General features: G+C 39.8%; 1 protein-coding gene, 1 long non-coding RNA gene and 1 pseudogene across 3 annotated transcripts in view; 1 reads left to right on the forward strand and 2 right to left on the reverse strand.

The window, feature by feature from the left end:
• The window catches only part of LACTB2 (lactamase beta 2), a 32,501-nt gene extending 5,762 nt beyond the window's left edge, over positions 1–26,739 (forward strand). Inside the window, exons 2-7 of the mRNA XM_045454948.1 lie at positions 7,061–7,224; positions 12,696–12,822; positions 19,322–19,500; positions 21,736–21,884; positions 25,718–25,799; positions 26,426–26,739. Coding sequence (XP_045310904.1) covers positions 7,061–7,224; positions 12,696–12,822; positions 19,322–19,500; positions 21,736–21,884; positions 25,718–25,799; positions 26,426–26,469 — 745 coding nt within the window. The 3' untranslated portion in view covers positions 26,470–26,739. The remainder of the gene's footprint in view (positions 1–7,060; positions 7,225–12,695; positions 12,823–19,321; positions 19,501–21,735; positions 21,885–25,717; positions 25,800–26,425) is intronic.
• On the reverse strand, positions 17,169–17,992 carry LOC123585738 (annotated as a pseudogene).
• Positions 19,889–27,029, reverse strand: part of LOC123586083 — a 32,069-nt gene continuing 24,928 nt past the window's right edge. The window contains exon 4 of one of the 2 annotated variants that reach the window (XR_006706592.1): positions 19,889–19,996. This is a non-coding gene — a long non-coding RNA (uncharacterized LOC123586083). Of the gene's footprint in view, positions 19,997–22,397; positions 22,502–27,029 lie in introns of those variants that run through there. The other variant, XR_006706593.1, reaches the window with a different exon arrangement.

A 27,029-nucleotide genomic window follows, 5' to 3' on the forward strand; every position in this document is an offset into this window, starting at 1 on the left:
GTTTAGGAATTTGTCCATTTCTTTCAGGTTGTCCAATTTGTTTTTATATAATTTTTCATAGTATTCCCTGATAATTGTTTGTATCTCTGAGGGATTGGTTGTAATAATTCCATTTTCATTCATGATTTTATCTATTTGGGTCATCTTCCTTTTCTTTTTGAAAAGCCTGGCTAGAGGTTTGTCAATTTTGTTTATTTTTTCAAAAAACCAACGCTTGGTTTCATTGATCGGCTCTACAGTTTTTTCAGATTCTATATTGTTTATTTCTGCTCTGATCTTTATTATTTCTCTTCTTCTGCTGGCTTTAGGCTGCCTTTGCTGTTCTGCTTCTATTTCCTTTAGGTGTGCTGTTAGATTTTGTATTTGGGATTTTTCTTGTTTCTTGAGATAGGCCTGGATTGCAATGTATTTTCCTCTCAGGACTGCCTTCGCTGCATCCCAAAGCGTTTGGATTGTTGTATTTTCATTTTTGTTTGTTTCCATATATTTTTTAATTTCTTCTCTAATTGCCTGGTTGACCCATTCATTCTTTAGTAGGGTGTTCTTTAACCTCCATGCTTTTGGAGGTTTTCCAGACTTTTTCCTGTGGTTGATTTCAAGCTTCATTGCATTGTGGTCTGAAAGTATGCATGGTATGATCTCAATTCTTGTATACTTATGAGGGGCTGTTTTGTGACCCAGTATGTGATCTATCTTGGAGAATGTTCCATGTGCACTCGAGAAGAAAGTATATTCTGTTGCTTTGGGATGCAGAGTTCTAAATGTCTGTCAAGTCCATCTGATTCAAAGTATCATTCAGGGCCCTTGTTTCTTTATTGACTGTGTGTCTAGATTTAGATGATCTGTCCATTTCTGTATGTGGAGTGTTAAAGTCCCCTGCAATTACCACATTCTTATCAATAAGGTTGCTTATGTTTGTGAGTAATTGTTTTATATATTTGGGGGCTCCCGTATTCGGGCATAGACATTTATAATTGTTAGCTCTTCCTGATGGATAGACCCTGTAATTATTATATAATGCCCTTCTTCATCTCTTGTTACAGCCTTTAATTTAAAGTCTAGTTTGTCTAAGTATGGCTACTCCAGCTTTCTTTTGACTTCCAGTAGCATGATAAATAGTTCTCCATCCCCTCACTTTCAATCTGAAGGTGTCCTCAGGTCTAAAATGAGTCTCTTGTAGACAGCAAATAGATGGGTCTTGTTTTTTTATCCATTCTGATACCCTATGTCTTTTGGTTGGCGCATTTAATCCATTTACATTCAGTGTTATTATAGAAAGATACGGGGTTAGAGTCATTGTGATGTCTGTAGGTTTCATGCTTGTAGCCATGTCTCTGGTACTTTGTCTCACAGGACCCCCCTTAGGATCTCTTGTAGGGCTGGTTTAGTGGTGACAAATTCCTTCAGTTTTTGTTTGTTTGGGAAGACCTTTATCTCTCCTTCTATTCTAAATGACAGACTTGCTGGATAACAGATTCTCGGCTGCATATTTTTTCTGTTCATCACATTGAAGATCTCCTGCCATTCCTTTCTGGCCTGCCAAGTTTCAGTAGAGAGATCGGTCACGAGTCTTACAGTTCTCCCTTTATATGTTAGAGCACGTTTATCCCTAGCTGCTTTCAGAATTTTCTCTTTATCCTTGTATTTTGCCAGTTTCACTATGATATGTCATACAGAAGATCGATTCAAGTTATGTCTGAAGGGAGTTCTCTGTGCCTCTTGGATTTCAATGCCTTTTTCCTTCCTCAGATCTGGGAAGTTCTCAGCTATTATTTCTTCACGTACACCTTCAGCACCTTTCCCTCTCTCTTTCTCCTCTGGAATACCAATTATACATAGATTATTTCTTTTTAGTGCATCACTTCGTTCTCTAATTTTCCCCTCATACTCCTGGATTCTCTTATCTCTCTTTTTCTCAGCTTCCTCTTTTTCCATAATTTTATCTTCTAGTTCACCTATTCTCTCCTCTGCCTCTTCAATCCGAGCCGTGGTCATCCACATTTTATTTTGCAGTTCATTTATAGCATTTTTTAGCTCCTCCTGATTGTTCCTTAGTCCCTTGATCTCTGTAGCAATAGATTCTCTGCTTTCCTTTATACTGTTTTTAAGCCCAGCGATTAATTTTGTGACTATTATTCTAAATTCACTTTCTGTTATATTGTTTGAATCGTTTTTGATCAGTTTGTTAGCTGTCATTGTTTCCTGGAGGTTTTTTTTGAGGGGAATTCTTCTGTTTTGTCATTTTGGATAGTCCCTGGAGTGGTGTGGGACTGCGGGGCACTTCCCCTGTGCTGTCTTGAATAACTTGCGTTGGTGGGCGGGGCCGCAGGCAGACCTGATTGTCTGCCTCCAGCCCACCACTGGGGCCACAGTCAGACTGGTGTGTGCCTTCTCTTCCCCTCTCCTCGGGGCGGGATTCACTGTGGGGTGGTGTGGCCTGTCTGGGCTACTTGCACACTGCCAGGCTTGTGGTGCTGGGGATCTGGCGTATTAGCTGGGGTGGATTGGTAAGGCGCACAGGGGCGGGAGGGGTAGGCTCAGCTCGCTTCTCCTTCGAAACATGCTTCGGGATGGGCCCTGCAGCACGGGGAGGGAGTCAGACCCGCTGGAGGGATGGATCCGCAGAAGCACAGCATTGGGTGTTTGCGCGGTGCAGGCAAGTTCCCTGGCAGGAATCGGTTCCCTTAGGGATATTGGCTGGGGGATGGGCGAGGGAGATGGCGCTGGCAAGCGCCTTTGTTCCCCACCAAGCTGCGCTCTGTCGTCCGGGGCTCAACAACTCTCCCTCCCGTTGTCCTCCAGCCCTCCCATTCTCTGAGCAGAGCTGTTAACTTATAACCTTCCAGGTGTTAAGTCCCACTTGCTGTCCGAACACACTCCGTCTGGCCCCTCCGCTTTTGCCAGCCAGACTCGGGGGCTCTGCTTTGCCAGAGGGCTGCCCCTCCGCCCCGGCTCCCTCCCGCCAGTCCGTGTAGCGTGCACCACCTCGCCACCCTTCCTACCCTCATCCATGGACCTCTCGTCTACGCTTGGCTCTGGAGAATCCATTCTGCTAGTCTTCTGGTGGTTTTCTGGGTTATTTAGGCAGGTGTAGGTGGAATCTAAGTGATCAGCAGGACGCCATGAGCCCAGCGTCCTCCTACACCGCCATCTATCCTCCAAAAAATGAATTTTTGTGTAAGAAGAAACTTCATGTCTTTCCTCACTTCCACTCCCCACCAAACTAAGTGCAATGAAGGCTTACTCATCATTGTATCCCCAGCACCTCACACAGAGCTTTGTACATGGTGCAGTAGTACAGTAAATATTTGCTGAATGAATGAATGAGGGTTCTCTAGGTTTTCTTTTCATTTTCAGTACTATGATTCAAAGATTTCTGAATAACTGCAGTTGTAGCTGGTATTCTTATTTTCATTAGCCTGTGTATGCCAAATAAATTTACCTAAGCATTACTAACCATCCTGTGATGCCCAGTACACAGGTATTCGGTAAACATTTGAGTGGACAAATAATAGCCAGATCTTCTGACAAGTGTTTCCGTGTTCCTCCTCTGCTCAAGAATCTCCAAAAGCTGGGGCACCTGGGTGGCTCAGTCAGTTGAGCGTCCGACTTCGGCTCAGGTCATGATCTCACGGTTCATGGGGTTCGAGCCCCACGTCAGGCTCTGTGCTGACAGCTCAGGTCCTGGAGCCTACTTTGGATTCTGTGTCTCCCTCTCTCTCCCTGCCCCTCTCCCACTCATGCTCTGTCTTTCTCTCTCTCTCAAAAATAAATAAACATAAAAAAAAAAAGAATCTCCAAAAGCTGCAAGTTTAACCTTTACTATCAAAATTATAACTCCCTTGATGGCAAATAGTATATCTTTTAATAGGAAAAAGCAGTCTAATGTAGCAACTAGAGTTAAGACTCTGTACCTAAATCTGGATCCTAGCTTATGACTTCAGACAAGACAGTTGACTCTCTTAAGCTTCAGATTCCTTATTTGTGCAATGAGAGTTGTATAGTATCCACCTCAAAGGATATTCCTCATATCCAAAGAAAATGTGCATCGCAGTTAGAAAGGTATGGATTCAATTATATTCTCTGCTAGAGTTTGTGACTCTGAGCAAGTTACTATATTACTTATATGTCTAACTTGTCAAGGCCTCAGTTTCTTCATCTATATAATGAGAGAAGAATCTCAGGATTGTTTTGATAATTAAATAAGATAAAAATAAAGCCACTGCCTCCAACAAACATTTATTCCCTAGTACATGCCACTATCTAGGTTCCAGCAAAGCCAGACAAGGTTTCTGTCCTCAGCTTAAATTTGTAGGTTGTGGGAGGGTATGGAGATAGGCAATAAATAAATAAACATGTAAGTATATAATGTGTCACATGGTAATAGGTGCTACGGAGAAACAGCAAGGGAAGATGGCTGGAATGTCATCAAAATTCACCCTGGCCCAAACCAGATTTATCTCACATTTGTTCCCTCCAGTGTTTACAGTCCTGGTTAATGACATACCAGTCATCTCACCTAGAAACCACAGAATCGTCAACTCTTTCCTTTCCCTTCCGACTCCAGTTGTTTAAAAAAAAAATCCTGTTGAGGTGCCCAGGTGGCTCAGCTGGTTAAGTGTCCAACTGTTGATTTCAGCTCAGGCCACAATCTCATGGTCGTAAGAGCAAGCACAAGTTGGGCTCTGCACTGAACATGAAGCCTGCTTAAGATTCTCTGCCTCTCTCTTTGCCCCTCCCCACCACTTGCACGCACAGATGTGCGTGCACGCTCACTCTGTCTCCCTCAAAAAAAAAAAAAAAAAAATCCTGCTGATTGTGTCAATGTTTTTTAACCATCTCCTCCTTACATTTCCACTGCCTACAGGACCTCATAATGCATTCTTGGGCCAATATAACCATCTAGTTTCCCTGTCTCCAGAAGGGACAGTTAGAATACTATGTACTTGTGAAGTATGGCCACTGCTCCGTGGAACTTAAGGTGTAGATAAAAGGCTGTGGACCATAAGGCCATTCATGCCCCCCCCCCACACACACACAGAAACACCCCAATCCTGCAAGCAGACAGTTTGTTTTTATTGGGTCTCTGGGAATAGGGTTAGGGAAACAAGCCATCCAATATAAAAGAGCCATATGGTTTCTTCCTGTCATTTACCCCATATTAATGTTCTGCAGAATGCTGAACTGTTTATCTGTCAACTGTTACTGTTTGTTTTCATAGCTCTTCCCACCCTCCACAAGTATAAACAGAATTTTTTGTCTTGTAAGAAAGGCATGGCATATAGTAGATAATTCATACAGTTATTATATTAATGAATGACTCAGACTTTTCATTAAGACTAATCTTCTCTCCCCCAATATAAATTAGGGAGGTGTTACTGTGAAGCAGCATGAATTAAGAAGTTTGTGAGCTGGTTCTTTAGTTCAGGAAAACCTCACAGAGAAAGAACATCATCCCATAAAATAGTGAGGAAGGGCAAACAAAGTATAAGGAAGGTTCAGAACCACAAAGCCAAAAAATATAACAGGGTTGTCTAAGTCAAGAAATAAAGCAACTCAGACATTTCCCCATGCTTCCCTCCTACCTTCATTTTTATGTGGAAGGGAACCAATGTAAAACTTGAGTGTAAGTTTTTATGTAGTGCAGAAGACGAGGTTTCTTTAGGAATACCATTGAATCTAATTCTTCCATATCTATGAGACATGTGAGAATGTCATAAAAGATCTCAAAGAGTGGATAGGAGCACCTGGATGGATCAGTCAGTTAAGCCTCCAACTTCGGCTCAGGTCATGATCTCATAGTTCATGAGTTCCAGCCCCCCATCGGGCTCTCTGCTGTCAGCGCAAAGTCTGTTTTGGATCCTCTGTCCCCCTCTCTCTGCCCCTCCCCTGCTCATGCTGTCTCCCTCTCTCAAAAATAAACATTAAAGAGAGAGTGCATAAAAGCACATTCTGGAGCCAGAATATCTGGGTTTGAATGCTGGTTTGGCCATTTATTTGCAGAGTAACCTTGGGCAAGTTACTTAATTTCTGGATATAATAATGAAATACCTATTTTTAACACATTTTCTTAATGCTTATTTTTGAGAGAGAGACAGACAGACAGTGTGAACAGGAGAGGGGCAGAGAGAGGGAGAGACGTAGAAATGGAAGTGGGCTCCAGGCTCCATGCTGTCAGCACAGAGCCCCATGCAAGGCTCAAACTCACAAACTGTGAGATCATCCGCTACTGAAGTCAGAGGCTTAACTTACTGAGCCACCCAGGCACCCCATGAAATACCTATTTTAAATAGTTTTATGGGAGTGAGGTGGCCTGGGTGGCTTAGTCGGGTAAGCATCCCGTTTCGCCTCAGGTCATGATCTCGTGGTTTGTGGGTTCAAGCCCCACATTGGGTCCTGTGCCAACAGCTCAAAGCCTGGAGCCTTCTTCAGATACTGTGTCTCCCTTTTCCCTTTGCCCTTCCCCCCGCTTGTTCGTGCGCACTCTCTCTCTCTCTCTCTCAAAAATAAACATTAAAAAAAATAGTTTCATAAGGAACATAATTGTTAAAATATGTAAAGTCCTTAGAACAATGCCATATTAAAGTGCTATGTAAGTATTCAATATTATTGTGTCTTGAACTTGCCAAGTTCAGACTCACATTTAACTATAGGTTTTTTTTGGTTTTGTTTTTTGTTTCTTCTTGAAAGAGAGAGCATGCACACACAGGCTCTGGAGAGAGGCAGAGGGAGAGAGAGAATCCCAAGCAGGCTCCACAGTCAGCACAGAGCCCAACATGGGGCTTGATCCCACAACCCTGAGATCATGACCTGAGCCGGAATCAAGAGTCAAACACTCAACCGACTGAGCCACCCAGTCGCCCCTATAAGTTTTTTTCAAAGAACTTTTCTTACAGTGAGATTACTGTGGTTAAGGCAAAGTATCCTTTAGTTGGTTTTTGAGGAGGTTGAAAGCCAAGCAATTTATGTAGTTTCTTAAATGTAATATGAATTATCTATGTGAGACATATGCTGATACTCTCTGTTCCAATTGTGTGATTATCTTCCATTTAATTTTCAGGAGAATCCTCATTGACACTGGAGAACCAGCAATTCCAGAATATATCAACTGTTTAAAGCAGGCTCTGACTGAATTTAATACAACAATCCAGGAAATCGTAGTGACTCACTGGCACCGTGATCATACTGGGGGCATAGGAGATATTTGTAAAAGCATCAGTAATGGTAAACAGAAAGCATTAATTGAGCTCATTGAGGAAAAGTACGTTTTCAGAATAATTTATTTCAGTTACACAACTATGTAAGCTAGTTGGTCATTTACTGAGTACCTTATATATTTATGTCATACTTTTAGAAGTTAATATACTTTCATACTGCCCCAATGTTAACAAAAGAGGAGAGGGAAAGTCCTGTTTTCTACTTCAGATCTCTTATCCCGCTTATTTTTCCCCTTTGCCCAGTGATGAAGGTCAGTTTTAATTTTGTCTTTGTGACAGTTACTACTTCAGATCCAATAACTAACCAGTATTGAGCATTTACTGTGTGCCAGGCACTGTGCTAAACGCGTTACAGGGAGCTGCTGTTTTTGTCCACGTTCTAATCCTGGTCTCAGGTCCTCCGTAACTTTAAGGCACTTACTGCAATACACTGAAATGCTGGTAAATTGCACTGATAATTCTCTGTACCTGAAACCCATTCAGAACTGACACTTTACTGTTTCTCTCTTTATTCCCCCATCTCGCCATCACACACAGATTCATTCATTCCTTCCTTTAACAAATACCCAAGTGACCGCTATATCCAGACACTGTTCTTGGCACAAGGGATATAGCAGCGAACACCACAAAGGCTCTGCTGTCCTGAAGCCTGCATTCTAGTAGGGAAGGTAAATGGTAAATACATAATGGGTCAGATGGCGATAGGTGCCATGAAGAAAAAAATAAAGCTAAGTAAAGTAAAAGGGGAGAGAAGCCAAAGTGGCGGAAGGGCAGTGGTTTGTATCAAGAGTGGACGGGGAGGGGGAGTAAGCTCTACAGTATGGCTGGCTGGCTGGCATGTCTGAACAGACAGAAGGCATTGCAAGAGCAGAGATACTGGAACTGGGGTGTGCTTGGCAAGTTCAAGACACATGAAGGACAGAAGGTCAGGAGCATTCATTCACAAAAGGAATGCACATCTGCATTCAACTCATGTTTTAAATATTTCTAAGTGTCGTCTTTTTTGGGCTTGAGATTACATTTGGGACACCAAGATATTTTCAGCCAGGGCACCCAATATCACCAGGCCCATTATTAAAAAACGTTCCAACCTTTGTTACCTTCTTAGCTCCTTTTTTTTTTTTTTTTCTGATGTTTTATTATTTATTTTTGAGAGAGAGAGACAGAGTGTGAGTGGAGGAGGAGCAGAGAGAGAAGGAGACACAGAATCCAAAGCAGGTTCCAGGCTCTGAGCTGTCAGCACAGAGCCCCATGAGGGGCTCGAACTTACAGTGAGATCATGACCTGAGCCAAAGTCGGACACTTAACTGACTGAGCCACCCAGTCTCCCCCTCTTACCTCCTTTCTTACAATCCTAGGGGGCCGTCATGCCATAGGAAATCATTATCTCTCAGTGTCACTTTTCCTCACCCTTCTCTTATCTGTCTACCCATTAAATTTTGTGAATTAAAAATCAATGCTGAAGGTTCTTGACTAGCTTTGGCCAACTCTTTTAGCATGAGGGTCAGTTTGAAATTTTTTAATGTTTATGGCCTACTGTTTCATAAATCAACTTCATTGAACTTGAATTTATATACATAAAGTGTACCCATTTTAAAAGTATAGTTTGATAAACACCTTTGTGACCAATCCAGTCAAGATAAAGAACACTCTCATGCCCCTAAAAAGAGGTCCCCTGGTGCCTCTCTGCGGTGAGTCTCCCTCCAGCAGCCATTAATCTGCTTTATTTCACTATAGATTAGTTTTGCCTGTTTAAAATGTCACATAATGGGGGGCACCTGGGTGGCTCAGTCTGTTGAGTGACTTTGGCTCAGGTCATGATCTCGTAGTTCGCAAGTTCAAGACCCACGTCGGGCTTGCTGCTGTCAGCGTAGACCCGCTTTGGATCCTCTGTCCTCCTCTCTCTGCCCCTCCCCTGCTTTTGCTCTCTCACTCTCTCTCTCTCAAAAATAAATAAGCATTAAAAAAATGTTTTTAATAAATAAAATGTCACATAATAGAAGCATACAGAATCACTCTCTGGCTTCTTTCACACAGCGTCTTGTTTTTGAGATTCACCTAGGTTTCATATATCAGTAGTTTGTTCCTTATTGCCTAGTGGTAATCCATGGTGGGACTATACCATGATTTGTTTATCCATTCACCTGCCAATGGACATTTGACCTATTTCTTTAAATTAAAAATTAAAAGTTTTGGGTTCCATATAAAATAATGAATATTTGTATAATAGATTACCTATTAGGTTGATTTAAAGAAAATTGAGAAGGGGCACCTGGGTGGCTCAGGTCATGATGTCAGGGTCGTGAGTCCAAGCCCCGAAATAAAGAAAAAAATTTGACACTGCTCTATAGCCACTAAAATTTTAATATTTTGAGAAGTAACTTGTCGACTTTCATTCTGAACTTTATTGAAGCTAGACCAACTGTATACAGACCTTGAGTTGCTCAGCACTGAAATCATACAGAGGTACCTTTCAGAATCTCCCCGCAAGAGTCCCATGTATTTCTTCATTCTCTAAATCCTTAATTACTGGCATTCTTGTTCCATTTTATTTTATTACTTTCTTTGCTCCATATCATTTTACTATTTTTGTTAACTATCAGATGGCAGAAATTTTTCAACTGCTTTATGATGCTAACAACCTGTGGTTTTACAGGCCACACCTAAATTATGAATGCCATATATAAGACTTCTGTGACCAGGTGCCTGGGTGGCTCAGTTGGTTAAATGTCTTACTTCGGCTTAGGTCATGATCTCATGTGGGTTTGTGGGTTTGAGCCCCACATCAGGCTCTGGGCTGACAGTTTGGAGCCTGGAGCCTGCTTTGGATTCTGTGTCTCTCTTTCTCTCTGCCCCTCCCCTGCTTGCTCTCTCTCTCTCAAAAATAAACATTTAAAAATTTTAAGAAAAAAAAAAGACTTCTGTGAGAAGATACAGTAACTTCGAAGCATCCTGTTTTCAAATGTTTAATATACAATCAGTGTATAATTTAGGAACTCCCAGTAGCTGGCAGGAAACCAGAATTTTACTAGACATGAGAACTATATAGCCCCAGGCTGCCCCAATATTTTGGTTTATTTTTAAGTAAATCTTACAAAATATATTTTGTAATCTGATAGCTGTTATTTTGCAGCTAAAGCTGGGTCTTTGCCGTTTATTTCCCATCCCAGTCTTAAGAGTCAAATGTTTGCTTCTATGCCATTCAATTAGAACGTATTCTCATTAGAAGGTATTATAAACAATATCACTTGTATCAGCTTCAGTAATTAGCATTAACAATGATGTTATAAACCATTATTCGAACCTTAACAAATGACTGAGGGTTTCCCTCTGTTAAAATAATTATATGATTGAGACAGAAAGTAGGTAAGTGGTTGCCAGGGGCTGGAAGAAGGAGAGAATAGGGAGTGACTACAGTTGGGTAAAGGGTTTCTTTGAGGGATTTTGAAAACATTATAAAATTAGATAGCGGAGATAGTTATACAGCTCTTTGGATATACTTTTTTTTTTTTTTTTTTTTTTTTTAGTTTATTTATTTTGAGCGAGAGGGAGAGAGAAAGAATCCTAAGCAGGCTCCGCACTATCAGTGCAGAACCAGATGCGGGGCTCAAAGCCACCAACTGTATGAGATCATGACCTGAACTGAAACCAAGAGGCAGATGCTTAACCAACTTAGCCACCCAGGCACCCCTGGATATACTTTAAGGACACTGAACTGTACACTTTAAAAGGATGAATTTTATACTATTGAATTATCTCTCAATAAGCTTTTATTAAATACAATTATTATTATACGATTGCTTTCAGCATGCCCTTCTCCATCCTGCCTATATAGATTGTTAATTTGAGGAGGACATGTGTTTTCATATTTGCACATAACTTTAAAAACTAACACAAAGTTATTGTACGACATTTGTTTTATAATTTTGAGATAACGGTGAGTTTTTTGGAAGGATTGTGTACCAAAGGTCTCATAACCAGAAGAAATGTAATACCTCTACTTCTCTACTGAAAGACAAAATTATACAGATTAAAAATAAACACATACCCAAAAACCTCCCCATCTCACTCCAGAATGAAGACAGCCTTATTATGTAATGCCAGTTCCCAGAATAGCATATTATTTTTTGCTTCAGCCTCCAAGATACAAAATAGTGGAGTTTGGGGCTGGAGAGGGAAGGTCTGGTCTCAGTTGTTTTATTTTTATTACATTTGCAGTATTTCTATCTCTTTTCTCTTCCATTCTAGCCTGATTTCTGTGCCTTGTCAGTGTTTCCCTGAATGTCTTCTTCTCCATGTTGTCCACTGCTGTCACCTTAGTTCTGACACCTAGTCATCCCCTCCTGGTCTTTCTGATCTCTTCCCCTCCATTGTCCCACCTAGAGCTGCCATATTGATCAACGGGTTAACATTATTTCGTTTTCTTTCCAAAGACTGTACAGTGGCCACATACGGTAAAGTTTAAATTCCTCTATTCTGTGAAAGGCAATATAAGGCCCTCCATGGTCTGAGCGCATCTAATCCCGCTTTATCTCCGCTTCTCAGCCAGTGTTTTGCATTAGACAGGTTGGTAGACACACGTGGTCATCTCTGTGCTTTTCCAGATGCTGTTCCCCTTATCCATAAGTCCTTCTCAGTACCTTTTCCCAAATTACTCATCCTTTACACCACGCTTCAAGTTATATCAAGTCTATGAATTTTTTTCCCAATTGTTTCTTCTTTCTCTTAACTAGCATTGCATTTATGAGCTGAATTGTCCACGTAGTATTCATTAAATGAGACCAAGGATAGTTCTTTAATTATTTCTGGTTGGTCAATTTTATGTCCCCAACTGTGACAGTTTTTAAGCATCTGGATGTCATGGTGCTTCTATTCACTATGTATAGTATACCGGTTAGATAATTCACACTCAGCTATTGATTGGTTAATTGATTTTCTTAACGTCAGTGAGAGGTCTAGTATGGGTTAAATTTATTTTAACAATTTAATATCTTAGCCCCGGGTTTGAGGCTTCCGTTCAACATTCACAGAAAGAACACTGTGCTCTCATCCTTTTATTATTAAGTACTGCCATGATGCCATGACTTCTTCTACTCTATGTTAAGACCTAGATAGAAAGAAAATTCTCAGGTACTGTATTACTGCCTCTTCAACACCCGTCTTGATAGCAAAACTAGCTGAGATTATGAAGAACTACTTTCAAACTTTTGTATAAAATAAGGGTGACTAGAAAATCTCAAGGGCGTTTATGTAGACCTAGAAGCACATGAAAGAATAAAAAGCTCTTTCGTTGGGATAGAAAAAATACCATTCCAGAGATAACGCTGCTATAACCCATCCCATTTCCTCTTGTCTCTCTCTTAATGTTAGTATTTTTTGCCGTCATGCACAGTGTTAGCTCTATGAAAGCTGATCTCTTAAAAGGCTGAATTGTCATTGAAAGTATGACTTAATCTATTTTACATGTTTTGTTACTAGACACTGCCTATTGCATTAAAAAACTCCCACGGAACCCTCCAAGAGAAGAAATTATAGGAGATGGAAAGCAACAATATGTTTATCTGCAAGATGGAGACATGATTAAAACTGAGGGTGCCACTCTCAGGTCAGTAAACATCCTTTAGCCAGGGAAGGGGGGAGGAGGTTATGTATGTCTTATAAAAAGTAAATAGGGGAAGATTTCTGCATATTTGCTTATAAGAGTGAAGAGTATCTCAAGAAGGATATAAAAGATCTGATAACATTGGTTACTCTGGGAAGAAAAACCAGTTGCTTGAGAAATAGGGGAAGAGACTTTTCACTCTACTCTTTTAAAATTAATTTGTTTGAATTATAGGATTACCATTTTTTAATAAAATTTAAATTAAAAAAATAGATCAGCATTTCCTGCCAGGGTGGTTTAGAGCTCTCAGTCAAATTAAGGACCTTCTCATGCCGTCAGTTCCCAAAGATGATCCGTACCTAAAGTAAATACATTTTAGGCCAGACCCATAATCTCCCGTAACCTAAGTGAGATTGAAAAGTTGTTTCAAACTCAGTAGTTTAAAAACCGAACTACTGCTGGTTCTCCTCTGTCCCCCATGATCGACTTGCTTTCCGACTTCAGAACACCTATTGCTCTCAGCACATAAGATTTTAATTTTTCTTCTAAGATGAAAGCTGGCTCTACTTCACCTTTATCGCTCCCCCTTTCCCCACCCACCACATCTAACGAGGTTAGTTTTTACCTTAAAAATATTTGTCTATTCTGTCCCCTTTTCTTCATGTCCACCACCACTGCTTCTTGCTTAATATTTCTGTCTCCAGGCTCCCCTTTTCAATCTACCCTTCACACCCCATGTCACTTGAAACCTTGAATAACTCTCAGCTGCATACAAGATCATGTTTATTCTCCTTACCATGTCACTGTCTGGCCCCAAACCACTTTCCTGGCCTGAATTCTACCACTTCCTTGCAAACACAATTAACCGTATCCAAATATTCCAACTTCAGTTCACATGTTACTTACCCAGGCAGAATTAACTGCTCCTTCCTCTAACTTTCATATAACTTGTATTTTATTATAGTAATTATTGAGTTGTATTGTAATTTGTGTGTGTGTGAGTAGGTATTTCCTTAGACGGTAATAAACCCCTTAGGTTCACAGTGTTAGTTAATGACAGTTGCTGTAATAAACCAATCCCAAAATGTATGATGGTTCATACATGAATTAAGTTTTCTTCCCAGTCACATAAAGTCCAGAAAAGCTTCCTGATTTATCCAGTGCCCCCTGCCCCTGCAAATAATGTTTCGGATACCTTTCATCTTACGACTCCACCATCCTCAATAGTTGGTTTTCAAGGTCACCTTGTTCACCTCAGTCAATCCATTGGGTTGTAGAGAAGGAGCATGGAAGGGATCTTTCATGGGAGGCTTTCACAAACCAGACCTTTTGTTACATTGGCTGTAAATTCAGTCATGGTGGGCCACTGCTGACTGCAGGGAGGCTGGAAAAATGGAGTTTAAATTCATGCCCAGGAAAAAGAAGAAAGGTTTGATGATAAGCTAGCTATTCTCTGACACAAGGCAGATACCAGATTCATCTTCAGATCCTCAGTCCCTGGCACATAGAAGGCACGGAATATTTACCAACACATAGTAAATATCCACAAAGAGGGAAATAGATGAACAGATGAATGAGAAAGAGAAGATGAAGAACTAGGTATCCGTGCCCTCTTTCAAACCAGTGTTCCCTTTTTCCTACTATGCCATTGATTTATAAATTTAATTCATAAACCATAAATTTATGGGCAATTTTCTAAAAATGCTCTTGTTGGAAATACGGTAGTATCTCCTATAATTTGTTCATGATACCTAAGGATAATAAACATTACATTACTACTTCTTCAGGGAGTATTCTCAGCAATGATGAATTTCCCCCATCACACAGTAAGGGTCTGTCTCAAAGGCTTGGGAACCATGGTACTGGTTTATTAGTTATTACAGAATCATGGATATTAGATTTATACCTAATTTGCAGATTGAGAACATTTGGTCCCAGGTAACTAATTACCACCCATCTGCCATGAACAGACCATATCTTTTTAAGCTTTTTATTAAAGTATACAAAAAGAAAAGTGTACATATCATCAGTGTGCAACATGGTGAATTATTACAAACTGGACAAACCATGTGAGCAGCACTGGATCAAGTGATGACAGTATCAGTGCCCTAAAGCCTCTCATGTGCGTGCTTCGTGTCATTGCCTCCCCCTCACTTGAATGTGATCTTAGATTCATGGGGTGAATTGATGCCAAAGCCCTTGATATTATCTGAATTGCATTTAATTTTTCACTGAATTCTGATTAAGATGAATTATGGGAATCTATTTTAAGATTTGGGAGGTAAATGAAAAGAATCAAAAAAAGTAGACATACTTTTTAAAAATGACTTAGTAAATAACCTTTTCACAAAAATCTAATTATACTAGAGTTTGATTCTCTTTTTTTTTAAATGTTTATTTATTTTTGAGAGAGAGAGAGGCAGAGCACAAGTGGGGAAGGAGCAGAGAGAGGGAGACACAGAATCGGAAGCAGGCTCCAGGCTCTGAGCTGTCAGCACAGAGCCTGACGCAGGGCTCGAATTCACAGACTGTGAGATCATGACCTGAGCTGAAGTCGGACGCTCAACCAACTGAGCCACCCAGGTGCCCCAAATTATACTAGAATTTGAATAAAACATTTAGTTTACTGATGACATGGTTTCCAATTTCCATCTTTAATAAAGTTAGTAAAACCCAGTTGTTTTAAATGTTAACGAGAAGATTCGTTAAGCAAAAGTTCCATAAACAGAAGATTAAAATCTACTTAAGTCCTCAAGTACTTCATGTCCAGTTGATCTGGTCTACTTGCCAATTTGGGGGGAGAAATACAATAGAGATAGAGACAATACCCACCAAGAACCCTTTAGTGAAAAAGAAGAAAGCAGGTGTTTCAGTAGGATTTGATTCTGAATATAACCTTCAAGAATTTTCTAGTGACCTAAATTCAATTTCTCAAAGTCAAGTCAGTCTGACAGCTTTTGTTACCTGTTCTAAATCTTTTAAGAGAGCCGTCCTTATAAAGTCTGCTGTATCACACAAGTGGCAGAACAAGATAAATGTGGCACCTGATGAATGGGAAGGCCACAGCTGCAGTCCCTCTGATCTGTGGCAAAGCACCTCTGATGTCATCTCCTTTCCTCCCCCTGCCTATGTGAAGTGAATTTTAATACCGTTTTTATGCAGATTAAAGCATTTGCTGCCCAGGTGACTGGAGAACTGGAATTTCTGATCCCCTAATTTAAGAAATCTTATTGCCTTGGTTATCAAAGAAAACCATTACTGAGTTCAGGAGTAGGGAATGGGAGGGAAAAAGAAAGGACACATTGCAAGCACAGTGACAGATAAGACAGTCCGCAGACTCTGAAAAAGAGTGCTTCTCCTGATCAATTTTTGTAGATTAAAAAAAAAAAAAAAAAGATTGGGGTTCTGTTTATACATGCATTGGATGTGTGATTGTTCATAAGATTGTCCATAAGATATCAGACAACCCATACATGTTTATAGCTGTGAAAATACGCCTCCCGGAATTATTTTCATGTAACATTGAACCAGACAAAAGAGATGTCTCCGTATCACTTTTTACTTTCCCTGCCCCAGACCTGGAGCCAGCCATGTCTTCAAGAACCCTGACTTCATTAAGTGGGAAATGGTATTTAGAAACAAAGAACTAAGTGTGAGGTGTGCTCATTACTACCGGAGTATCATTACTTCTGGGCCTTTCATGGAGCTAGAAAAAAAAAAAATGAATTCATAATGATTCCTCAGTTCAGATGAGAAACAACCCAAAACCTTAATTCCCTCATTCATATATATTTCTTCCTTATCCCACAGTAAAAACCTTGCTTCTCAACATCAATTTACTTACTTGTTTATACTATGATACAATAAACACAAAATAATCTCAGAAACACGGTAACCTTCACACTGCCATAAATAAACCTATTAAGCCAAGTTCAAAATCCTTCCAGTTCTTTTAATCTTGGGATATATTCTGTTAAGGATGTATAATCTTAGTGCTTAAAAGTTACTGGAGTTAACATTAGTATGGCTGTTATCTATCTGGTGCATAGTAAGATTGGCTTCTTTCTGTATTCAATGTTAACGTTTTCTTTCACCTTTTATTTAGTTTCATGTTTAGAATATATTAGCTTAAAAGTTAAAACCAATAAAAAGTTACTTTCAGAGACTTCTTGCTTGTATCTTTGTTCCCTACATCCTACCTGCCTACCCCTATAGGCAACTACATTCATTCATTTTTTTATTTATCCTTTTCTTTTTACAAAAATAAGGAAATAGATACATTTTCATTTCCCTAACTTTCTATACAAAAGAGCAATTATCAACACTCTTGAACCTCCCTCCACATGGCTTCAAGCTACCAGGACACAGGCCCCCCCCCCCGTCACACACACACACACACCCTTAATCTTCTGCTCAGCTCTCCCACCGTCATTGTGTCTTCAAGGTGACAGGCTGTCTGGGGAATTTTCCCTTCCCCAAAACTTTGTAGTACCCCGATCACACCACGCCAGTGATAGGAGCAGCTCCAGTCTTATTCTTGGCAGCATGTACCCGTGTCTGCCCACTGGCCACAGTCCACAGTTTATCAAGGTTGACGGTTGGGCAGAAGCCCCGGTTCCTCTGTCGTGATGCCTCATATCAACTTTCCCAAAGCAAGCTGGATGATACTTGTCAAAGTCGGTCCCGTGGTGATGCATGCCACCAGCATTATCCCAGCCTTCTGGGCGCTTCCGTGCTTACTGATGGGTCTGTGGCTGTGGCTCCCGTGGCCCTGAAATTTCCAGGTCTTCCTCAGTTTGGATGGCTGTGTGGAAAAGGTGCTTGGTGATAAGGCCAAATGGAGACAGGGCAGGGGGAGAGCTTACCCAACTGTGAGGGGTCTGTAGGCGGAGGGAGGTCAAGGATCTGCTTCGTGGCACATTCAGCAAAGTTGATGTTAGGGGCTGGCCCAGGGCCACGCGCTCTCATCAGGGCAGTGCGGGGTGCTGGAGTACAGCTGCCTGTGTGTCTCCGGGGTCCAAACGCCAGGCCAGACACGCACCTGCAGGCTCCCAGAGCCATACCAGCCACCTCGTCCTGAGGCCCACTGCACATGGCCTGAAAGACCGGGGTGCAACGCCAAGTAGACTTCGCAGCCTGCACCAGCAACAAAGCAAAGCATGAAAAGAACCATGCTTTGCTCTCTTTTTTTTTTTATCACTTGACCGTATATCCTGCGGATTACTCAATATCAGTTCATAGAGAGTTTCATCATTTTTTTTTATGGCTGCTGCATATAATCCATTGTGTGGATGTACCACAATGTGACCACAGTGTCCTATGGATGGGTATGGGGTTGTTCCTAATACTTTGTTTTTATAAATAGCGTGATAAATAACTTGTATATATTTTTTGTTTTTGTGAAGGTATATCTTCAGGGTAAACTTCTAGCAGTGGGAGCGATGGGTCAAAGGGTTATGTAATTTTGCTAGAAAATGCCAAATTCCCTTCACTGTGGGCTTTACCGTTTTGCTCTCCCACCAGCAACTCACGAAAGTGCTTTTTTCTCATAGTCTTGCCATAAAGTATATTGTAAAATAAACATATGCAAAGGAAATTGAAAAAAAAATTGTTTTTAAATAATAAAAGCACTGTCTTTGAGTAGTGCAATGATTGTGAATTGTTGTATCCTTTAAGTATTTTCCTTTCTCTTTTCAAAATTTGTTGTAATCAGTGCATGCTTATTATTGAGAAAAAGGTGGGAAAGTATTGAGTTTGCACTTCAGAATGAGAAATTTGATTTAAAGGAGAGAATTTTCGGGGCGCCTGGGTGGCTCAGTCGGTTAAGCGGCCGACTTCAGCTCAGGTCATGATCTCGCGGTCCGTGAGGGCTGTGAGTTCGAGCCCCGCGTCGGGCTCTGTGCTGACAGCTCAGAGCCTGGAGCCTGTTTCAGATTCTGTGTCTCCCTCTCTCTGACCCTCCCCTGTTCATGCTCTGTCTCTGTCTGTCTCAAAAATAAATAAATGTTAAAAAAAAAAAAATTAAAAAAAATAAAAAAATAAAGGAGAGAATTTTCTGGTGATAATTTTCAGTGGGCCACAAGAAAAAAAGGACTTTTTTTTGTTTTTTGGTTTTTTTCCCAAGGCGCCTGGGTGGCTCAGCTGGTTAAGCCTCCAGCTTCGGCTCAGCTCACAATCTCGTGGTTCATGAGTTCAAGCCCCACATTGGACTCTGTGCAGACAGCTCAGAGCCTGGAGCTGCTTCAGATTCTGTATCTCTCTCTCTCTCTGCCCCTTCCCCACTCGTGCTCGCTCGTGCACTCTCTCTCGCGCGTGCTCTCTCTCTCGCTCCCTCTCAAAAATAAAAACATTTTAAAAAAATTTTTAAAGGAGCTTTCTAACAGGTTAACATCATTTATTTGTGTCTTACTGAGATGAGGACAGAGAATAATTTACTTCTCAAAATTTCTTCTAAGCCTAAGAGTCTATAATTGTTACTATTTCTTCTTTGTCTTTTAACTAGAGTTATACACACACCTGGCCACACTGATGATCATATGGCTCTACTTTTAGAAGAGGAAAATGCTCTCTTTTCTGGAGATTGCATCCTAGGAGAAGGAACAACTATATTTGAGGACCTTTATGATTATATGAACTCCCTAAAAGAACTGTTGAAAGTCAAAGCTGATATTATATATCCAGGTGGGTAGTTTCTTACATGTAGCGATCCACTTGTGTGACATGATGGAGAAGGTTCATTTTGGTTTGTCTGTATGTGTATTTATGTTTTCAGGGCTTGAAGAGATAGACAGTGCTTCTTTAAATCACCCCCCCCCCCAGGTCTTATCAAGCCATGCAATTAAAAAGGCTGAGAGTAATATTAATAACTTTTTATAAAGATATAAGGGTTATTTTTTAATATCTACACAGCTATTAATAGAACTGTTAAACAAAGGAAATAAGTTTACATTTTCATTCCACAAACTGTCTTCACTTCTGTCAATTTGATTTCTGTTGTAGACTGCATTTTAGCAGTGAACTCTGAGCTCTAGTTTCTTTAACTCACACTATTGAAATATCAGTAGCTTCCATGTCAACTGTAAAATTGTGTATTCATTTCACTTCTCCAGAAAAAGAAGCCTGTTTTAGTATCTCAGCTGTCACTGCATTGCTCTTCAATATGAACCTCCCTTTTATCCTAAAAGTGAAGAAAGACATAGGACTGGACAAGAGGGCCCAGAAGGAAAAAGAAACGAGGTTACCTAATTGTTTAAGTCCTTCCAACTTGTTCCTAACCAGAGAGCCATGGAGAGACTTGTAATTACAGTGTCTTCAATCCCCTTATATTCTTTCATGAGTTTCTACTGCTGAGGGGATAGGAAACATCGTGGAGCTGGGCATTTGGATTTATTATGACCTAAGAGGAATGGAAGCTGACAGCTGTTTTTAAAGAGAAGAGAGCACATGTTTGATGTACTCACATTGGAGTAAAACTAATGAGAGGCTGCCTTGGTAAAGGTTCTTAGAGTGTTTGCTTTAGTGACTCCAGTGAACTGGCCTACTGGCATAGCAGGAACTTAAAATACGTTCCGTAACCATAGCTACTATATATTAAGGCCTACTACCTCTCAGGTACTGTGCAGGGACCTTTACAGTGTTGTCCTCACAAAAACCCAATGAAGCAGGTCGTGGGATCTTCATTGCACGGCTGAAGAAACAAGCTCAGGGATTCAGACTTTTGATGGCCACGCAACTAGTAAGTGATAGTCAATATTCCAACCAAAGCCCATGCTCTGTATATGGTAACAGGTTAGTCTGCTGAATTTGTTCTCAAGTATTTTAAACATCCCTCTTGCAGACTTGGGTCATACATAATTTGCACTATCTGAAAAAGCAACTAAATTTCAATATGACTTAGGGGCACCTGGGTGGCTCATTCAGGTAAGCATCTGGCTCTTGGTTTCATCTCAGTTCGAGCCCCACGTCCAAGCCCTGCGCCAATAGCATGGAGCCGGCTTGGATTCTCTGCCCTCCCCCCACTCGTGCTCTCTCTTTCTCAAAATAAATAAATGTTAAAAAAAAACAAAAAACCTTAAAAACTTAAAAAAAAACTTTTACTATAACTTAATCGGGGTTGTCAGCATTTCTGAATGACTAGCCTATACATAAGACGCTTAAAGTTTTACTGTGGTTCTTGTGAATTTTTAATAGATCTTGGTCACTTACATGAAGCTACTTTTTACATTCCTCCTTTCAATCTTTTGTAAGTGTGGCATGGTGGGTAAGAGCACAGAGTAATTAAAAGCTCACAAGTCAGAACCCCAGCACCGTCCCCTCCTCACTGTTGAACTGTGGGCAAATTATTTACCCTCCTTACACTCCCACTTCTGTTATAAAGAAGGTATGATAAGAGTGCCTACCTCATCGGACTCTTATAACAATAATATATAGAGGGTGGGTGATGGGCATTGAGGAGGGCACCTTTTGGGATGAGCACTGGGTGTTGTATGGAAACCAATTTGACAATAAATTTCATATTTAAAAAAAACAATAATATATATTATGCATTTAGAGCAGTGCCTGGCAGATAATGAGCACACTATAAATAGTACCTATCCTTACTCATGTGCTTACTGTTTTTGTTGTTAATTTTTTTTTTAAGTATATAGTAACATTTCATGCAGATTTTATCTGATATAATACTCTGGTTTTGGCCAGAGTTTGTATGTAATTTTTAAATTTTGTATGTAATTTTTAAAATTTGTATGTAATTTTTAAATCTCTTACACCTGTATCATTTTCCACAAATTCATATTTAGAACACTTAGTATGCTTTTTCAGTACATCATGTGCATTATTTTTAAACAGACTGAATTAATTTCAGTTGTACTTAGTGTTTTTTATCTGTTTGAAATAAATATTATAACTCTAATTCAGGACACGGCCCAGTAATCCATAATGCCGAAGATAAAATTCTGGAATACATTTCTCACAGAAATATGCGAGAACAGCAAATTCTTGCATTACTTCATGATAATTTTGAAAAATCATTTACAACAATGGAGCTGGTAAAAAACATTTACAAGGTAATTTTCATTTATCTTATTTGTACATAGCAACAGTTTTATTAGAATACTCTACACAGGGGTACCTGGGTGGCTCAGTCGGTTAAAGCATCAGACTCTTGATTTCAGCTCAGGTCATGATCTCACAGTTTGTGAGTTCAAGCTCCGCATCAGGCTCTGAGCTGACAGAGCAGAGCCTGCCTGGGATTCTCTGTCTCTCTCTCCCTCTGCCCCTCCCTGCTCTCACTTTCTCTCTCTCAAAAATAAATAAATAGATGAAAAAAAAAAAAAAGAAGAAGAATCTATGTAATAGAACACATATGGTAGACTTATCACATCCCCGAACAGAATAAGTCTGTTAATTTTATAAGTAGCGCGCTTGTATAAATTTGAGATCAACAATCTCAACTTTCTAGAACACAGAAGTTAAACAAAAATGGACACGGGAAACCAAACAAACCATTCTGAACTATCATTAAACCTTATGTACTTCATTCTGTAGGAGAGACCATTACCAACAGCCTATAGCGATTTATGTATTATTGTATCCCTCTTGATTGTTGGTGTCCTAGTCTGTAGCAACTGAGAAGGGTTATCTGCTAGAGACATACTGGGATAGTAGGGAGAAGTAGCAATGCCTAACAAGGAAGAAGAAGGAGAAAGTACATGTAACAGAACATGAGTAAATAACTTAGTATATAGAGAAAAGAAACCCTCGCGTCCGTGGCCTCTGAGCATATCACATATAACTACTACCACAACCAGTATAGCCATAAGATACATGGGAGTATAAAAATGAGCTTGAAAAGTACCTGGGCCCAGTTATAATTAGTAAAGAACTGTAACGTTCCATAGGCCTAAGTTATCAAGACAATCACATCATACTCAGTGTGCTTTGTTTTAAAAAGGAGGGATGAGTGGTTAAAATGGCTAAAGATAAAAAGTGCCACTGGCAAAGCGGTAATATAAATTTTCTTTCTCTGAGAGAGGGGGAGAGAATGCTTATGCATGAGTAAGGGAGGGGTAGAGGGAGAGCCAGACAGAGAATCCTAAGCAGGCTCCACATGTGGAACCCAACTCAGGGCTCAGTCCCACGGCCATGAGATCATGATCTGAACCGAAATCAAGAGTCGGATGTTTAACTGCCTGAGCCACCCAGGAGCCCCTGGTAACGTAAATATTTAAATTCTGTGAAAGAGTTCATTTCCTCATAATACTAGAGTATAGCCACTCTAGACTATACATTGGTACACTGGGGTTTTCTCTCCTAACTTAAGTATAGACAGCAGAACTCTTATAACCCTCCCAGATGAGTCATTAAGCAGTTCCCCATACCCTAAAAAATGCTGGTTCTGCATTCAGAGGTATGTTCAGAGGTATACTCACTGTATATATGTGTCAAGTACCTGTTGCATACAGAATAGTACTAGGTATTACACAGAGATGTATTCAGTCAACATTTACTAGATTCCTGTGCCACACAATGGACGAGATACAGAGTTACACAGATGATTAAAATGAGATCCCTGCCCTCAAAGGACTCATAGTTTAGTGAAGACAGACACGTTCAACAGATAGTTGTAATACTAACTCACATTTTTTGAACACATTATTATGTGCTAGATGCTGTACTCCTTGTTTCACACGTACAAATGTAATTTGAGGTCCTTAATTCATATACCTCGAATTCTCAATACATGAAGATACTATTATTCCAATTTAATAGACTTAAAAAACAAAAAACTGGGGCGCCTGAGTGGCTCAGTCAGTTAAGCATCTTAGGCTCAGTTAAGCAACTCAGTCAGTTAAGCAACTTAGGCTCAGGTCATGATTTCATGGTTCGTGGGTTCAAGCCCTGTGTCGGGCTCTGTGCTGACAGCTTGCTCAGAGCCTGGAACCTGCTTCAGATTCTGTGTCTCCTTCCCTCTGTGCCCCTCCCCCACCACACTCTGTCTCTCTCTGTCTCTCAAAAATAAATAAATGTTAAAAAAAAAATTTTTTTAAACTGACTCTGAAAGTTTGAGTTAAGTAACTTCCAAAGGTACACCACTAGCAGATGTCACATACTCAAAAGTGAGATGTCAGATACTACTCATATCTTGCTTTTTCTATCACACCAGGCTTCCTCCAAGACCTCTTTATAGTATATGAGAGCATTAAAGAAAGAAGAATAAATTATATCTGATGGAAGATGCAGGGTATTAAGGCTTGCCTGGAAAAGCTTTAAAATTTTAATCATTTAATTGAGTCTTAAAGAGTAAGCATTTCCCAAGCCAGAGTATAGGAGAAAAGAAGCCATTCTAGACAGAAGGAAAAACATGCCCTGGGAGTAATAAACCAGCATTGTGTACATTTGAAAACCCACAAAGAAACTGCATATGACTGGAGCACACAATGCATATGGGGATGGGCAGGAAAGGAATCCCAGGGAATGAGGCAGAAAGGCAAGCATGATCAGATCATGGAAGCTTTCACCACCATGCTAAAAAGTTGGGCTTTAGCCAATAAACCTGGGCATAGCCACTCAAGGATCTTGGGAGAGGAGTCACATAATCAGATCTTGAAGATCACAATGCTGGGGGCGCCTGGGTGGATCAGTTGGTTGGGCATCCAACTTCCACTCAGGTCATGATCTTGCAGTTTGTGGGTTCGAGCCCTGCATTGGGCTCTGTGCTGACAGCTCAGAGCCTGGAGCCTGCTTAGGATTCTTTGTCTCCCTCTCTCTCTGCCCCTCCCCTGCTCTCTCTCTCTCTCTCTCTCTTTCTAAAAAATAAACATTTAAAAAAAATTAGAAGATCACAATGGCAGATATGGTAAATGGAGCTTAAGGGAGAGTTGGGGGTTAGAAGTTTATATTTGGGAACATTAATATCTGATACTGCTATGCCAAGTTGGTTGTAAGAAGTGAGTCAACAATACAACTCATTGTTGCATGAATGCTTAGGGGTGCCTGGGTGACTCAGTCAGTTGAGCATCTGACTTCAGCTCAGGTCATGATCTTGCAGTTCATGAGTCCATGCAGAGCTCACTTTGGATCCTCTGTACCCCTCTTTCATTGCCCCTCCCCCCCAAAAAAATTAAATAAACTTTTTTTTTTTTTAATGAGTGTTTTAAGAGAAGTCTAAGGAAATTTTCAGGATGAAAACTAAATGATGGGAGAGGTAGTATAACCAATGGAAACATACAAAGATACTATCATGTAACCTAATAAATAAACCATAGGGCCAATGGATCTGTGGCATCATCAAAACTATCTAGAATAATTTTTATAGTTATTTATTTATTCATTCATTCATAAAATGTGGAGTTCCTACTCTGTGCCATTATGCTAAGCACTGGGTATTCAGTGATGAACAAAACTGACACTATTGGGGCGCCTGGGTGGCGCAGTCGGTTAAGCGTCCGACTTCAGCCAGGTCACGATCTCGCAGTCCGTGAGTTCGAGCCCCGCGTCGGGCTCTGGGCTGATGGCTCAGAGCCTGGAGCCTGTTTCCGATTCTGTGTCTCCCTCTCTCTCTGCCCCTCCCCCGTTCATGCTCTGTCTCTCTCTGTCCCAAAAATAAATAAACGTTGAAAAAAAAAAAAATTTAAAAAAAAAAAAACAAAAAAAAAAACTGACACTATTAACTGTCTAGACTGTTCAGTCTATTTGATCTACAGGTATATAGATAGAAATACAGTGGCCTAAAGCAAGACATGTACAAGGCGAAATCATTTTGATTATTCCTCTATAAAAATGTATTTAAGTTAAAATTTTCCCCTTTTGATGCATTTTTTCTTCAATAGTTTCAAAACGATTTACTTCTTCTTTTTTAAAAAGGAAATATTCTCTTTCACTCTTGTCTTTCTTTTAGACTGTTCCTGAGCATTTATATAAGATGGCTGAACATAATGTCTTGCTTCATTTAATAAAATTAGAAAAAGAAGGAAAAATCTGTAAGTATACTTCCAAACTTCACTTCTTTTATTACCAGCATCTAAAATATTTTCTTACAAGTCCTTCCTTGAACGTCACTGTAAGATGGAGAAACGCACTAGGAAGGGTTAATAGTGAAAGGCCAGTGGACCACAAGTTGGAACCTAAAGTTCCCACAGGAATTAGAATTTTGCTTAGGGGTTGCAGTTCTTACCCACCAGAACTATAATCAAAGGCATGTAATGGAAAGATAGTTTCTCCTCTCCCAACCACAAGACCACAAAGAATTTCACATGTAGAAGGCTTGGGAACAGCCAAATGTTTTAGCAGTAGTAAAGGTAGTAACACAAAGATATTAAAGCAGTCAATCTGTCTTTACTAGTTTTAGGTTAATTCATCAAATTAATCTTTCTAGATTAAATTTCTAGAAGTTTAATCCTTAAAATCAAGAAGCTTAAAGCTTGAATTTTGTGTAGAAGCCTCAACAATGCTTTTATATGTCCAAAAATAAAAAAAATACCCACTTTATATTGAGCAATAAAATTATTTTAGGAATGAATGCTTTTACTAGCCACAAAATAACTTAAAATCCATTAAATTTGCTTATCTGTTGTTAAATTTTTACTCTCTAATTTTATTTCCACAGTTAGCAACATGGATCCTGACAAGAAATGGAAAGCTAATCTTTAGTTGCAGATTAATGAAAGCTTGTGTTGGTTTGTTTTTAGAGAATGGTGTGATTTTCTTAACTATTAATTATTTATACAAAAGACAGAGCATAGAACATTGAAAATAACCCTAGATATACTTTAAAATATTGTCATATTTTCTTCTAAAATAAATATTACATTTTACATGTTACTTATCTAACCTGAGTCGTATAACATTTTATCAAAAATTCAGAATCCAACAATTTATCCATGTTCAACAGATTCAATAAAATGGCTACTTTAAAAATAATAGAATTTGTGTAATTTAAAACTGAATATTATTCTTGGAGATTAGTTATCTATTACAAATGGCCAATAATACTATTTTCTCCAGCTGCTGCAGTTAACAGCACAGATTTCTACATAATCCTTCTTTACGTCTGTAGATAACAGCTTTGTTTTCATGCTTCTATCGATTATGATTTTATTTTAGTTCTATAGCCCTGTATCTTGTATATTTTCTTATAATGGTATCCCACAATAATTTATGAACATCAACATTGCCATAATGCCAATTAAAGTCATTATATAATAATTATT

This window comes from Leopardus geoffroyi, chromosome C3, assembly GCF_018350155.1.
Source record: "Leopardus geoffroyi isolate Oge1 chromosome C3, O.geoffroyi_Oge1_pat1.0, whole genome shotgun sequence".
Classification (NCBI taxonomy): Eukaryota; Metazoa; Chordata; class Mammalia; order Carnivora; family Felidae; genus Leopardus; species Leopardus geoffroyi.